We start from the raw sequence: 14,146 nt of genomic DNA, 5'->3' as shown, positions 1-14,146 counted from the left end.
ATGGAAAGAGAGACACATAAGGCACAGTTTGGTGTTATGGTAAGAAGTAGTAAGACAAATTCAAGACTGGTTACAGGACAGAGAACGAGTGAGAAAGCCATGAGGAACATGCTCTAGGAAGATTATGGTGTTGGCTGAACACATTCCGTGGAAGGACACGGGGGGGCCGCAAGAATGCCAGGGCATTTAAGCTGGGCATGGCTTACAGAGGGACATGTGGAGGGCGGAGCGCCATGCTGTGTGGAATGAGAAGCATGGGCGTGCAGAGAGCATTGGAATTTTAGAGGATAGACATGTATTTCTTTAGTTTTGTAAGGAAAAGATAGCTTATTAAGTAAAAGTGAAAGTAACCTTCTGAGAGGTAGGAATGGGTCTGAGTGGACAGAGAAGTGCCTCAGAAAACCCCCAACTGTTGCATTCTGTGGGGTTTATAATTTAAACCTAGGTCATGTGGGTTTATCGTTGGCTGGGCCCCTGATTGTTTTCATCTCATTGATTCTATCAAAGGTGGCTGGGTACACTGATTTCGTATTGCTGTTTCAGGCGTGCCTGGACTCACTGATTTATATCATTGTTTGTCCATCTTTCTCCCTCCATAATTAGATGATAGAAATAGGAATGGTAGAAATGGAATAAATATGGGCCAGCAGGTGGATGGTGGCCAAAGCTCTGGACTCCCACATAGCCGACCTTGAGTCCTGGACCTGGCAGCTTGAAAATCACACAAGGTGAGTGTGCTTGTGTGCCCAAAATCCCAGGGGAAGATTGGAGGAAAGGGGATTGCAACTTGGTCATTCCCTCTGGGGAGCGATTTCTCACTTTCCCTTTCACTGTTTCTCTCTGGTGAGTGCATGTCACTCTATGGCAAAAAACCTTTAAAAAATGAAATAAATATAAAAGTTTAGATTTAGTATTTAATACTTATGTGTTGTCCCATTGGCTAATTTGTTTCATGTGCCTTCTACAATTTGTTTATTGATTAACTATGTGTCAATTGTGCATTGACTGTATATGTGGCATTATGCTGGTGACTGGGAACAGTACAATAAAGACAGACAGAAACAACTTCTGTCCCCATGGGGCTTATATCCTAAATGGAAAGCTCACATTAATCAAATGATAAGGAGTAGAAATGATAAACTATGCTTTTTTTGTGTTATAAAGATATGTAGATTTTGTTATGAGATCATGTACAGGCAAAGGGGGTCAGGGAAAGTTTTCTTGTGTGGGAATGCTTGAGCTAAGATTTCAAGGGTGGAATGGGAAATCAGGCAGAGGGAGCAGCTTAGAAGACTCCCTGTGGCAGGAGAGAGCAGGGAGTGTTGCAGAAATGGAACAGACAATGTGCTGCAGGTCAGAGAATGAGCAGTGAGGGTCTTGCAGGATTTGAGCCAAAATAAGGACTTAAGACTATTCAAAGGCAGTGAGAAGCAGTCTAAAAGGTTAGGAAGTGGGGAAATGTTAGATACAATTTTTTCCTCCCAAAGTGCTCTTTGATTGCAGAGCGCAAATGAAGTGGAGGTAGGTCTGGAAGGCCACTGAGGAGGTTACTGCAATATAGTAGGAGAAAATGCAGCTCAGGACAGGGTGGAAACAGTAAGGGTTCATTTCTTGCACGCGTACTCACTGAGCATGTTTTTGTAAAGGAAACCATGGTGTGGTGTGGGTGCTGCCAGGGAAAGGGGAAAGAGAGACACATAAGGCACAGTTTGGTGTTATGGTAAGAAGTAGTAAGACAAATTCAAGACTGGTTACAGGACAGAGAACGAGTGAGAAAGCCATGAGGAACATGCTCTAGGAAGATTATGGTGTTGGCTGAACACATTCCGTGGAAGGACACGGGGGGGCCGCAAGAATGCCAGGGCATTTAAGCTGGGCATGGCTTACAGAGGGACATGTGGAGGGCGGAGCGCCATGCTGTGTGGAATGAGAAGCATGGGCGTGCAGAGAGCATTGGAATTTTAGAGGATAGACATGTATTTCTTTAGTTTTGTAAGGAAAAGATAGCTTATTAAGTAAAAGTGAAAGTAACCTTCTGAGAGGTAGGAATGGGTCTGAGTGGACAGAGAAGTGCCTCAGAAAACCCCCAACTGTTGCATTCTGTGGGGTTTATAATTTAAACCTAGGTCATGTGGGTTTATCGTTGGCTGGGCCCCTGATTGTTTTCATCTCATTGATTCTATCAAAGGTGGCTGGGTACACTGATTTCGTATTGCTGTTTCAGGCGTGCCTGGACTCACTGATTTATATCATTGGCTATAGCAAATGTGGCTTAATCAGCTACCCCCCCCCCATCTCCTGCCTACATTACCTTGGGTAGGGAATTTTCTGCCTTTTTTTTGTCTAGCCACATGGGCAGATGCTCCAGCCCCCTTACCCGCTGCCATTTGCTAGCTTTCTTCTGCCTCATTTGCCCCCCTGAGAAGCAATGATCTCCATAAATCTTTTCGGGGAGTCGAAGGTGGATGGTCTGTCTTCTGTAACTGCTTCATGCTGGAAAGGGGTGTTGACCCTACCCTCTGGGGATCATGGATCTCTAGCCCCATCTGATCTAGGTGGGAGAGCAGTGCCAGGGGCAGGTTGTTGTGATAATCCTGAGGTGTGGCATGAAGACGGCTGGCGCTGGTGCTGGATGACTCGCAATAGGGTTCAGCTGAGATCCCAAGGGGTCTTTATCTCTGTTGTACTATCCATTGCAATTTATAGCCTCTAAGTGAGAAGAGATAAACTTGGCTAGGAGATTTAAGAGACAAGGCCCCAAAATGAGAGTGAAAATTAGTATTAACAGGGGTCGGAAGAGAGGCAACAGTCAAGGGAACCAGCTCCATAATTTGGACCAGGTTCCCCATGAAGCTGATGGTTGTTGGGTTTGTGGAGCCCTACCAGCCATATCCCTGGCAGCATCTCTCACCAGGCCAGATTGGTTTATGTAGAAACAGCACCCTTCTTCAAGAAACAGAACCCACCCTTTCCTGCAGTCAGAAGATCTAATGCCCTTCTGTTTTGCGGTACCACTCCTGACAGTGAATCTGATTGATCTTGGAGAGTTAGAATGTTTCAAGCTATTTCATCTAAGCTATCTGAGAACTCTTTGGATAACTTTTGATAATAAGTCAGGCAGGTGGAAAGACCAGCAACCCCTGTACTTATTTCGGGGTTGACATCTAGCCCCACTAGAAGGAGAATGAGTTGTATGGCTCTTTTTGTCCTCATATGAACTGTCAGGGGGACAACTAGTGACTGATTGTTGAGGGCATCTGTGATATCGGAGGACAAATAAGCCAACGTACAAGTTCCCGTACAATTGAGATAGATACATATTTCAGCTTGGTGGTTGAATAGGGTGGCGATCTGCGGCTGAGAACCAAGTTACAGTATCAACCACATGTCAGCAGGGGGCAGCAGAGAGCCGTAGAACTGGCACAGGCAAAGGGAGTTGGTGCTTGCAGTTCTCAGGGCACGAAGGCAGACAGCCATAGACACCTAGTCAAAAAATGTTTCTGTCCTCGGCCCTCTTTCCCCAAATGTATAGTGTGCATCAAAAACTCTCTTAAACAAAGTAAATATATTAACTCATTTAATTCTCATGACAAGATTCAGGCTGGTGTTATGTACTAATTATCTCCATTTTTCAGAGAAAGAGACTGAGGTACGCAAACGTTAAGTAACCTGCCCAGGTTAGAGAACTAAAAACTGCACAGCCTGGATGTCAAGGCTGGCAGTCAGCCTGAGAACTGACTCCAGACTCCAGACTTTGAGCTTCTCTCTACGGTCTCACCCAGACTCTTCATGTGAATGCTACATACCAACACAGTGTCATCCCTCCTCTTCAAGATCACCTGGAATTAGGCAAAGCCATGATATGCAAAGCTGGTAGCTTTTCTCTTCCTCTGTCATCTTGGCTCTTTATAGATCTCCTGCTGGGCTCTTTTGTGGGTTTGTGTCTGAACTGAACTATCATCAGGGATGGGATATAATTTTTGTTCCCGAAGGAGGTGAAAATTAATCAGACTGTTTTTTTTTTCCTCTTGGTAACCTGATCCAAGGAAGTTTGTTCTAGTATAAGACATCTGCCTCTTTACAAAGAAGAAAAACAACTATTTTCACAGAAGAGCATTAGTTGAATCTAGGCTATCTTTGTCCTGTCCAGCTTGCTCCTCTGGTTTCAAAATGGAGGAGTTCATTGAGATAGTATAATTGCACCTTCTGGAGAGCATCCTGACATTAGTGTCTTTGGCTCTGGTCTGATCGTGTTGTCATCCCCTTGGAGTGTTATAGGAGCTGAGCTAGGAAAGGTTGAGCTGCTAACTTCCCGGTGCCTACTCCATCCCTGACACTGATTACCAAATTTGGTTGATTGTTTGGGAGTCTGCAGAAGCCTGGGGACAAACTGTATCTCAAGGACCCTTTGAGATAATCAAGCCTTTTGGGGGTCACCCGGTCATCAGGTCTCAGTTGTGGCAGTCCCCACAGCAGTGGTACGTCTTCTGCTCCAGAGCAGGTGACAACACCCATGATAGCCAAAGCCAAGATCCCGCTTGAAAAAAGCCAAACTGTAAAATAAGTTAATGATTTCTTAGGTTTAGCCTGGGCCAGGAGAGTAATCAAAGGGTTAACCACCATTCCTGAGTGGCAGGAGAGCGTCTACCCATAAATCAATCTAAGATATACCATATAGATGGATTCAGCTGAGTATTTTTAGAACTCCAGAGGAAAATCCATTTGGAAGTGTTTTGAGCTGCAGCAATAATGCTGTCAGATGAAGTCTGAGAAAGAAGACAGTTTGTTAGGCTCAGCTGTCACCACTGGTTGTCACAGCCCTGTTACAATCAATTGTACTATCGATCCTTACTCTTGTACACTTTGTCGTATGCAGAGTGCTGGTTTAGATTTCTTTTTCTTTTCCTTTTTAAAAAGTTTGATTTGTGTCTTTCACCTGAGAAATGAAAATCTCCCAAATCTAGCCCTCACCTGAACAAAACAAAATGAATCTGCTCATTAAAATTTCCTTCACACAGGCAGTATTCAGATTGTGTTTTGACCTCTGTCAGTGCAGTGCTATTTGTAACAAATGGTCTACCCTTGCCTCTCAAATGAGTTAATGTGCTTTTTGGAGTCCTCAGCTGTCCCTCTGTGGCTGCAGTCTGAGTTCTTTCCCCCACTCAACCGACCCAATTGAGCTGTGCCGTCCTAAAGCACACAGACCTTGGAGCCAGAACGCCTGGGCTTGAGCCTCGTCCCCACTAACTGTGAGATACTTCCAGACTACTTCCTACAGTAGGAAAATGGGGTTAATCATTTCTACCTTACAAGATTATAACAAGAGCATAAAATAATCGATATGAAAGGGCTTAGTACAATCACAAAATTGGGACTATGTGGTTGGTCCCAAGTCTTTAAGTTTCTTTCAAAGGTTGTTGTATTAGGTCATGGGAAAAGTCATTACATATTTTTGATGTTTTTCTATGCAAAAATACAAAACTGTGTCATGACTTTACCAACAATCCAATAGATAACATGGGCCATATCTGTTTTATTTATTTTTTTTAAAGAATTATTTCATTCAACTTTATTTATTTATTTATTTACTTATTTGCTTTAATTTGACCAGAGAGGGACAAGAGAAGGAGAGAGAGGGAAAGTGAGAAAGCTAGTCACCAGATCCAGAACTCGAATCAGTCGGCCATGTGATAGTCAAGAGCCCTTAACCATGATGCCACCTGCCGGCCTCAAGGCATATCTGTTTTATACTTCGGAGATTATTAAGCCATGTATCTGTTTTGAGAATAAGAAGTGAAAGGTGTGTGTGTGTGTGTGTGTGTGTGTGTGTGTTGGAAAAGCTGAAATTGTGTCGTGAACATCTCTGTCAGGGTCAGCCTTCAGTAAAGCATATCTTTCTCTTATCTCAGGCTCTGGTGCCTCAGGCTGTTCCAACTACTTGCCTAAATGTTGTATTCCTGCCCCCTTCTCATGACCTGGGCTTGTTTAGTGTGTGCTTTCAGGACCCTTCTGATCATCCCCGAGTTAGATTAGCCTGCAGCTAGTGTGCGTCTCAGGTCACAGAGGTGTTTTAGATTTTTGTTTTTGTTGTAGTTGGCTTTGTTTTTATTCATAGACTTAACAAATATTTATTGGGTATCTCCTGAGAGCCAAAGCCTGTTTTAAATTCCAAAATAAGAAGCAGATGGTGCAGTGATTTGTTTGACCTGCATAGGGTGTACAGGTTTTTTTTTTTTTTAAACTTAGTTGTCAGCATTTGAAATTTGGAATAGTTTACACAAAAAGATCTAGATTGCAATTTTGCCTTGAGGTATTTTTTTTTTTATAGTTTTTTTTTTTTTTTGCTGTAGAGCACGTGCGCTCACCAGAAAGAGACAGAAAGTGAGAAATCACCCCTCAGGGGCAATGGCCATGCCACAATCCCTTCTCCTCCGTTCTCCTTATGCTCCTGGCATGAGTCTAAGCCACCAGGTCTGGGACTCGAACCGTGGACGACTACATGGGAGTCCAGCCACATAGCCATTATGCTAACTGCTGGCCCCGAGGTATTATTGTTTTAAGAATGGAAAACTTTCAATCAAATTAGAAGTCTTTTAAAATGTCTTAGTTGTCGGGTGTGTGCATTTCCTGGAGAGAAACAGAGAAAGAGGGAAAGTGAGAAATCACCCCTCAGGGGGGAATGGCCAGGCTGCAATCTCTTCTCCATTCTCCTCTTGAGATTTTGGGCATGCATGCACAAACACCTGGCATAAGTTTCAAGCCATATGGTCTGGGACTTGAACTGTGGCCAGCCATGTAGGAGTCCAGCACCTTAGCCACCACACAACCTGCTGGCCCCTAATATGAAATTTTATGTGAAGTCTCTTGATAGGAAACATACAAACTCACCATTCTGGGTGTCATTGACTCGGTTGTGCAAGGTATATCAAATGATCCCTGTTCCTGGGGACCCTCTTTTTAATTTCTGGCTGGGTTAAATATTAGCTTGGGCTCCCTGGGATGAGTTTTTAAGCAGACAGAGATCAACCCCTTGAGGGCCCCTCTGGGTTTGGACAGAGGGCTGAACTCCAGAGAGGATGTTACTCTCACACCTGGGTAGGAACAGCAGCATGTCAGGTCAGTGGGGTGAAGGAGTGGCAAGATGGAGGCCACTGACCAGGGAGGTGAGGGAAGGACCCCAGCACAGTGGTTAAGAACAGAGGCTTTGGAGTCAGACTGGCTGGGTTGGAGTGGTAACTTAGGGAGTAACCTGGTGCAAACTTCTGCGCCTCAGTTTGCCCCTGTGTGAATTCAGGATAATGATAGCACTGGCTTCACAGTCGCTATTAGGTTGTCGGAAAATTATGACACATATTTCCTATGTTTTTCTATGCAAAAGAGCCCCATGATTTTTCTGACAACCCAGTAAAATGTGGTTGTAAACAAACAGTTCTGTGCAAAATGTTTAGAACAGAGCTTGACAGGTAAAAAGGGCTCGGGAAATAGTATCTATCATCCACCCACACAGGGTGATCTGCAGACCGTAGAGTGCAAAATAAACAAGGGCCTCAACTGAGGCCAGGCTGAGGCAGATGGGTACTCTGCCTCTCTGGTGCCCCTTGAAATGATTTATTATTTTTTGTTATTTAAATATTAGAAAACTCTAAATCGAATGTCTGAATGATTCTGGAAGAAGGCCGTGGGTGGTTGTGCCCCCACTGGTGACATCTGTGTGAAACTGAGTGTCTTTGGAGTGCCCGTGTGGCAGTTTTCATGCTCCTTTCACGAAGATGTGCCTGAGATCATAGAAGTAAAACTAAGTGTATCCCTTGTTAGTTCTAAAACGTGCCCATGTATCCTGAAGAATCTTTTCCAGATCAAAAGGAAAAAGAAAGGTGTTGCATCATTTGGGCTATTTGATCCAAACCTCTTCTAGGGGATCCTCCAGCCAGAGAGCAGATCCGGGAGAGGACTGGGTTTGTGGAAGGCCTTGTTGTGTAGGCTGGTTACACTGAAGTTGTACCACCTGAGCACCAGGGACTGGGACTCTGAGTCCAGCAGCTCCTTCTGCAGATGGCTGCGATGATCTATTGACATATTAGGCATTTGGTGAAAACCTCCATTAAAATGTCCTTATTTATTTCCTGCCACTGTACATGGTAGCGGGAGAGGCAATCATAGCGGCAAACTTGTCATATGCAGCAAGCAGTGGATGCGCCAGGAAGAACTCATGCTGCCCTGAAATATCAGTGGGATTCTCTTTCCACCTAGAGTTCCTTAGGAATTCAGAGCCCCTTGGGCAGGACAAAAGTTTCAACATGGCCTTGCCTTTCTCAGCAGGCCCAGTCAAATATACCTGAGAGCTTTGGCCTCCTCTGACTGCCAACTCGAATTGTGCGTGAAGCATGCAGTGCCCTCCTGAGACCCACCATGAGATAGCTCCTGGCATGTACAGTGCTGGCTTCACCTTGTTGCATCTCCAGTGATATCTTAGTGCCCTCTAGGGAGCACCTTGAGGAATGGCACGGCAGGTTCACCTGCTCTAACCTCTGGGCACCCTGGAACCAGGCATGCAGATTAGATGAATGAAAGCTTATGGCTTAGTTCAGACTGTGAGACATGAAGACATGCCTAGGAGCTGGTGAGTCTCCAATTCAAGTGCCCTCAGAGACAAGCAGGGAGCAGGAGTGTAAGACAACATGCACAAGGGAATGACGTAGACTGAGGAACACACAGTGTACCTGCCTGAAGGGACATTCTGATTTAAAAAGTCCTTGCTGCGTGTGCCCTGTGGCTTTAGGTTCCTTCATTAGTGGGGTCAACAGAGCACCAGCAGCGAGATTTGGATGCTATCTGGAGACTCTGCTCTGACTCAGGGCACAGTGAACCTGAAGCTAAGGAGGAGGTTCCTCTGGGTACAACAGTGGGAGAGAGGGCCTTGGAGCCACAGAGGGGGTCTTTGGTCAACTCTGGGTTCCAGGGTACTGATGCCTGATCTCAGTGCATCGTGTTAGTTCCTTCAGGGCACCTCAAAAAGACATTTAAAGTAGGAAGTCTAACCTTGGGTGGCTCTCATAGGAGAGTTCTAGTCCTCGGTAGAAATCTGTAGTGGATGGTCGGAGGGCGAACTTTACTTGCCTCTTTAGTTATCCAGTGGGGATGGTGATGTGAAGACCAGACAGGGTTTTTCTAATAGTCTTTGGAGCACCTTCTGGGGCTATGGTTGAGGATAGAGAGGAGGTAGACAGTGCCATGCCATAAGGACGTCATTGTAACCCAGGCTCTGTGTAGTTTCCTTTCCTTTCTTTCTTTCTTTTCTATTTATTTATTTATTTTGCCATAGGGCATGTGTACTTGATGGAGAGAGACAGAGAGAGGGAAGGTAAGAAATCCCTCCTCTCTCCCCCGCAGGGAACGTGGCCTTCTCCTCTTGGAATTTCAGGCATGCATACACACATGCCTGGCATGGTTTTCTTTTCTTCTCTCTCTTTCTTTCTTTCCTTCCTTCTTCCTTCCTTCTTTCCTTCCTTCCTTCCTTCCTTCCTTCCTTCCTTCCTTCCTTCCTTCCTTCCTTTCTTTCTTTCCTTAAATTTCTCTTTTCTTTTCTTTTTCTTTTTCTTTTACTTTTCCTCTTCCTTATTTTTTTCAGGTTTTTGGCATAGGATATGTGTGCTCACCAGAAAGAGAGAGAGAGAGACAGAGAGAGACAGTGAGCAGGAAAATGTGATATCATTCCCTGGGGAGAGGCCACACTGCAATCCTTCTTCTCCACTCTCCTCTTTGGATTTTGGGCATGCACACAGATGTACCCAGTGTGATTTTCAAGCCACTGGGTCTAGGATTCAAATCACAGTTGGATACGTGGGAGACCAGAACATTAACCACCATACCATCTGCCCTGGCCCCTTCTTTTCCTTCTAAAGTGATTCTCACTGACCCAGCCAAACAAAGAAGAAAACCAACTCACTAAATATCTCTGTTTTGAGAACTTGTGAGCAGAAGAAACCACAGGCATCCAGGAGCACAGCGATGACTACAGAGTTGCCTCTGGCCCATGGGGTGAGAGGGTCTGTCAAGCTCGGCAGGGTACAGCATTTCTCAATGTGATGACAAGATGTTTGGATGATCTGTATTCAAATAGTCATGAGCAGTAATAACTATGATCATAATTGCAACAATGATATAGAAACTGCATTTTTTAGCATTCACTGACTCATGAGGGAAGAAATGGTCAAGTAATTGACCATTAAGGTAGCCATTCCCATTGGGCAAATGCGAAAATGATCCCATGTGGTTGAATGAACAAGACTGATTCCTTTAACCAATATGGACTGAATCTGTGTTTTACATTTACCTGGAAAGTCTTTTTGGACTTATTAGAATTCAGGTGATGAGCCCTGACCATTTTCTTTGAAATCCTCTAAATGTCTGCCCAATCTCTGCAAACCCTTCTGACAGATGTAAAAATCCATTCTGACAAAAGGCAAGAGTTAACATTTCTTTGGAGGAACAAAAAAATGCTTCAATGGTGAAGTTGCTCAAAGGAGTAGCAATATCCAGTGAAGGTTCAGAGGGAACCTACCGAACCCAGTGTGTCTGGAGTGCTCTTTCTACTTACTGGGATCAGGGTTTAGAATGGTCTCACCTCTTCTTTCAAAACAGAGGGAAAAAGCAAACTCTCACACCCTGCCTTTCCCATAGAGCACTGTGGTTTTACGGTAGGCTGGAGGAATTGTTGGTGGCCGTGAGGGTTCATTACTCACACGAGTGTGCTATGCTCTCTCAATCCCAGGCCGAGTGCAGATGCTGCCCCAGGCGGTGTGTCTCCTGCACGCGCTGCTCGAGAATGGTCACACAGTGTACGTCCACTGCAACGCCGGCGTGGGCCGCTCCACCGCCGCTGTGTGTGGCTGGCTCAAGTACGTGATGGGCTGGAACCTGAGGAAGGTTCAGTATTTCCTCATGTCCAAGAGGCCGGCTGTATACATTGATGAAGATGCCCTGGCCCAGGCACAAGAAGATTTCTTTCGGAAATTTGGGAAGGTTCGTTCTTCCATGTGCAGTCTTTAGCTGGCCCATTTGCCTTCCTTCCCCCTCAGTTTCCTTCAGGAACCTGGGGTGATGTTAGTTGAGTGACTAGAAGCAGAGTCTACATGAACTGAATGGACTCTGGGCCCAGGCTTCTCCCCCAAGCCACCCCTTTATGCTTGGGGATGATGTTCTGTTTTGCTTTGGCTATCTCTCTGAAATATTTCACAAAGGAATGAATGACCATGAGAAGAAGCCCAAAGCAGGTAGGCTGTGCAGTGCTGTTCTAGCAACAGACAGAAAGGTGATGAATTTGGGTCCTGCTGCCTGCAGACACATGTGCCCTTTGCTTTACAGACACTGCATGTGTGGTGTCCTGGAGCCATGACAACACTTTTCTGTTGCATTGTAACTTTTTGGCATGGTGGAGAAAAGACAGGGAAGTATGTGGGTTTTATCTCTATCATGTGTGAGTGTACACACACACACACACACACACACACAGCTTTTCTGCTGAACTGAATGGAAAGTATAAAATGAGGGCTGGTCAGTGGCCAAAGGAGAAAGGGCAGTTGCTAAACAGCAACGGCTTCCCAGACCTGTGTGCACATCAGCTTCACTGTGATATCGGTTCTAAGGCATCACCTTCCTTATCTTTCCAACCACCTTGTGTGGCAGTCCAAGTAAGTCATCCTCTCTGTTTCTGTGAGTGAGGTTCACTAAGTGCAGATAGTTTTCCCTCAGTCTTACGGCTTGCCAGGGTGGAGCTGGGGTTAATAACCCATGTTTATTTGATCCAGTGCTTTTTTAAATACAACTTCTTGTTTTCCCGGCATAGTGTAGTAAATTCAGTTTCATCTCTTTCAGTGTAAGGTCGATATCCCTGCAGGTATGTCCAGAGTGAGAAATGGAATAGTGTTCTGATCAGTTGCCAAGGAATTTAGGAAAGTCATTGTATTTTGTGCAAGCTAATTTAAAACACGGTGGGCTCTCCAAGGCCCGTGTGGCTTGAGTCATAGCTCATGAGAGGAACTTTATTACTAAAAGAGCCCAAAGAGTCAAAGTAGCCAGAACAGATCATTGTCCCACAGCCCAGGACTGATCCTGCTCCAGCCCTCAGTTCAGTACAATACACAGTCACTGTGCCTCCTGAATAGGCAGTCGACTCCCCCAGGTTCTACAGGAAGTGCAAAGATCAACAAGTCTTTCCCTTCAGTAGCGTACAGCCTAGAAGGAGACCTGTGTTCAACCAACCGTAATTCAGAATTGAGTGCTAGGAATAGAAGAAGGATTTTTAAATCAAAGGCTAGGTGCTTTAACATCTTATCCAGTTTTGTCTTCACAGTTCCCCATGAGGGAGGTTTCATTATCTCCCTTATACTGATGGGGAAATGAAGACTCAGAGATGTTAAATAGACCCTCCCTGTCACACCGTGATTAAATAGATGAAATGAGTTATAAATTGGGTCTATCTGACTCAGTGCCCATGTTTTATTATTATTATTATTATTATTATTATTATTATTATTATTTTTCCTATTAAGCTGCAGTGCTTATTTGTTTTTCTGCCTCTTCCTTTCTCTCACAAATATTTATTGATAGTATGAAAGAGTGATTTAGGAGGGCCAGAAGATAAGGAGACACGTAAGTTCCAGTAGCTCAGAGGAGGGAGATGTCATATAACTGTGGCACTTGGGGGAGATGACATTTGCTTTGGGCAGATGAGACAGACAGGACACATTTCTCCTGTGATTTTTGCAAAGTTAAATTTATGTGCCAGCATTAGATAAAGTGAAGTCAAGCGCCTATGCTAAAAATAACTAGAGGTAACTATTGGATTCAAGTAACCCATTTGCAGTTATAATGTGATGTATGAAATGTAATCTTAAAAATGGAATTTTAAAAACTAATTGTGCATGTGAGTGTGTGTGTGAATTTCCTTAACGTCTGGCAAATCTAGCTGCAAAATTTCCACAGAAAGACTTTTTCGGGTGGATTTTTTTTCTTTTCTCCTATTTGCTGTGATCAATAATATCAGTTTAGACTATTAAAAAGAATGTTTTGAAATAACCTCCGTTGCCCTCAGTCAATGGGATGGCTTATGTATTTTGAAATCACCTGAAATTTTTCCTAAATAAAAGCATTAAAAAAGACTTGTGTCCAGGATTTTTAAAGATGTTATCAATTTAGTCCCAAATCCAGAAAAATAAACTGTATTTTGTTATTTGTAAATGGGGCAGTCAGCAGAGCTAAGTTGTTTTTTCCTTGTCACTCTTACTCTTGAATTAACTGATCAAAATTGGCAGTTACATAACAAAGGAAGCCAAAGGTGAGGGCATTGCAAAGAAATGAGGATGAAAACTTCCAATGTGTCTGAGGAAATCAAAGCAGATATTGTGCCATTAGCTGCTTGTCACTGGCATTAACCAAACTGTTCCATTGCAGATTTCTCAAAGAAAACCATAAGAAGATGTTACAATAAAGAAGTGTCCAATTGGGATTGCTTTCTTTCAGACTTGTGACATTAACACTGTTAGTTTGTGTCCCAGTGGTAGATGATTTCTGAAAAAATAAATACTGTGTTTTGACCAACATTAAGGTGGGAGTGAAGCCCGCTGTGCTTGACCTATGAAATAATGATGAAAACAAAATGTTGTTAGGACCTTGGAAGTGATAAGAAAGTAATGAAAGAGATTTGAAAGTAAGTTGTATAGGAAATGAAAACTTGCCACACATGAAAAAACACTAAACAGCTAAAGTCAGTTAGATCAGACGTTAAACCTGAAAGTATCTTTAGAGATAATATAGCCTAATTATTTTACAGAGTAGCAAACAGATCAAGAGACATCAAATGATGTTTTCCTACAACAAAGAGTTGTAATTGAGGACCGGGGGAAATGATAAGGAGTTAGGAAGCTAGGTCAGGAGATTTATTGTGGTGTTGAGGAATCATAGGAGAAGTAATGGGAATGAGAGCAGACAGGATTGTTAGTGGGGAAGAATTGAGGGGAGGATAATGAAAATGGAAGTAGGTAGAAGAAAAATGGCAAAATCGAGAAAAAGCAAAGAAAAGTGACATTTCTTTAAAAAAAAAAAAGAGAAGCAGGTATTCTCTGGGGGTTGAGAGAGGTGTGACTGT

General features: G+C 43.8%; 1 protein-coding gene across 1 annotated transcript in view; it reads left to right on the top strand.

Moving 5' to 3' along the window:
• EPM2A (EPM2A glucan phosphatase, laforin) overlaps positions 1 to 12,809 on the top strand; it is an 82,777-nt gene extending 69,968 nt beyond the window's left edge. The window contains exon 3 of the mRNA XM_027765694.1: positions 10,772 to 12,809. Within this exon, the coding sequence (XP_027621495.1) occupies positions 10,772 to 11,049 (278 nt within the window). The 3' untranslated portion in view covers positions 11,050 to 12,809. The remainder of the gene's footprint in view (positions 1 to 10,771) is intronic.
• The last annotated feature ends 1,337 nt before the right edge of the window (positions 12,810 to 14,146 follow it).

This window comes from Tupaia chinensis, unplaced genomic scaffold, assembly GCF_000334495.1.
Source record: "Tupaia chinensis unplaced genomic scaffold, TupChi_1.0 Scaffold139457_1, whole genome shotgun sequence".
NCBI lineage: Eukaryota > Metazoa > Chordata > Mammalia > Scandentia > Tupaiidae > Tupaia > Tupaia belangeri.
The sequence above is the reverse complement of the archived record's forward strand: the minus strand, read 5'-3'. Positions and strand labels throughout refer to the sequence as shown.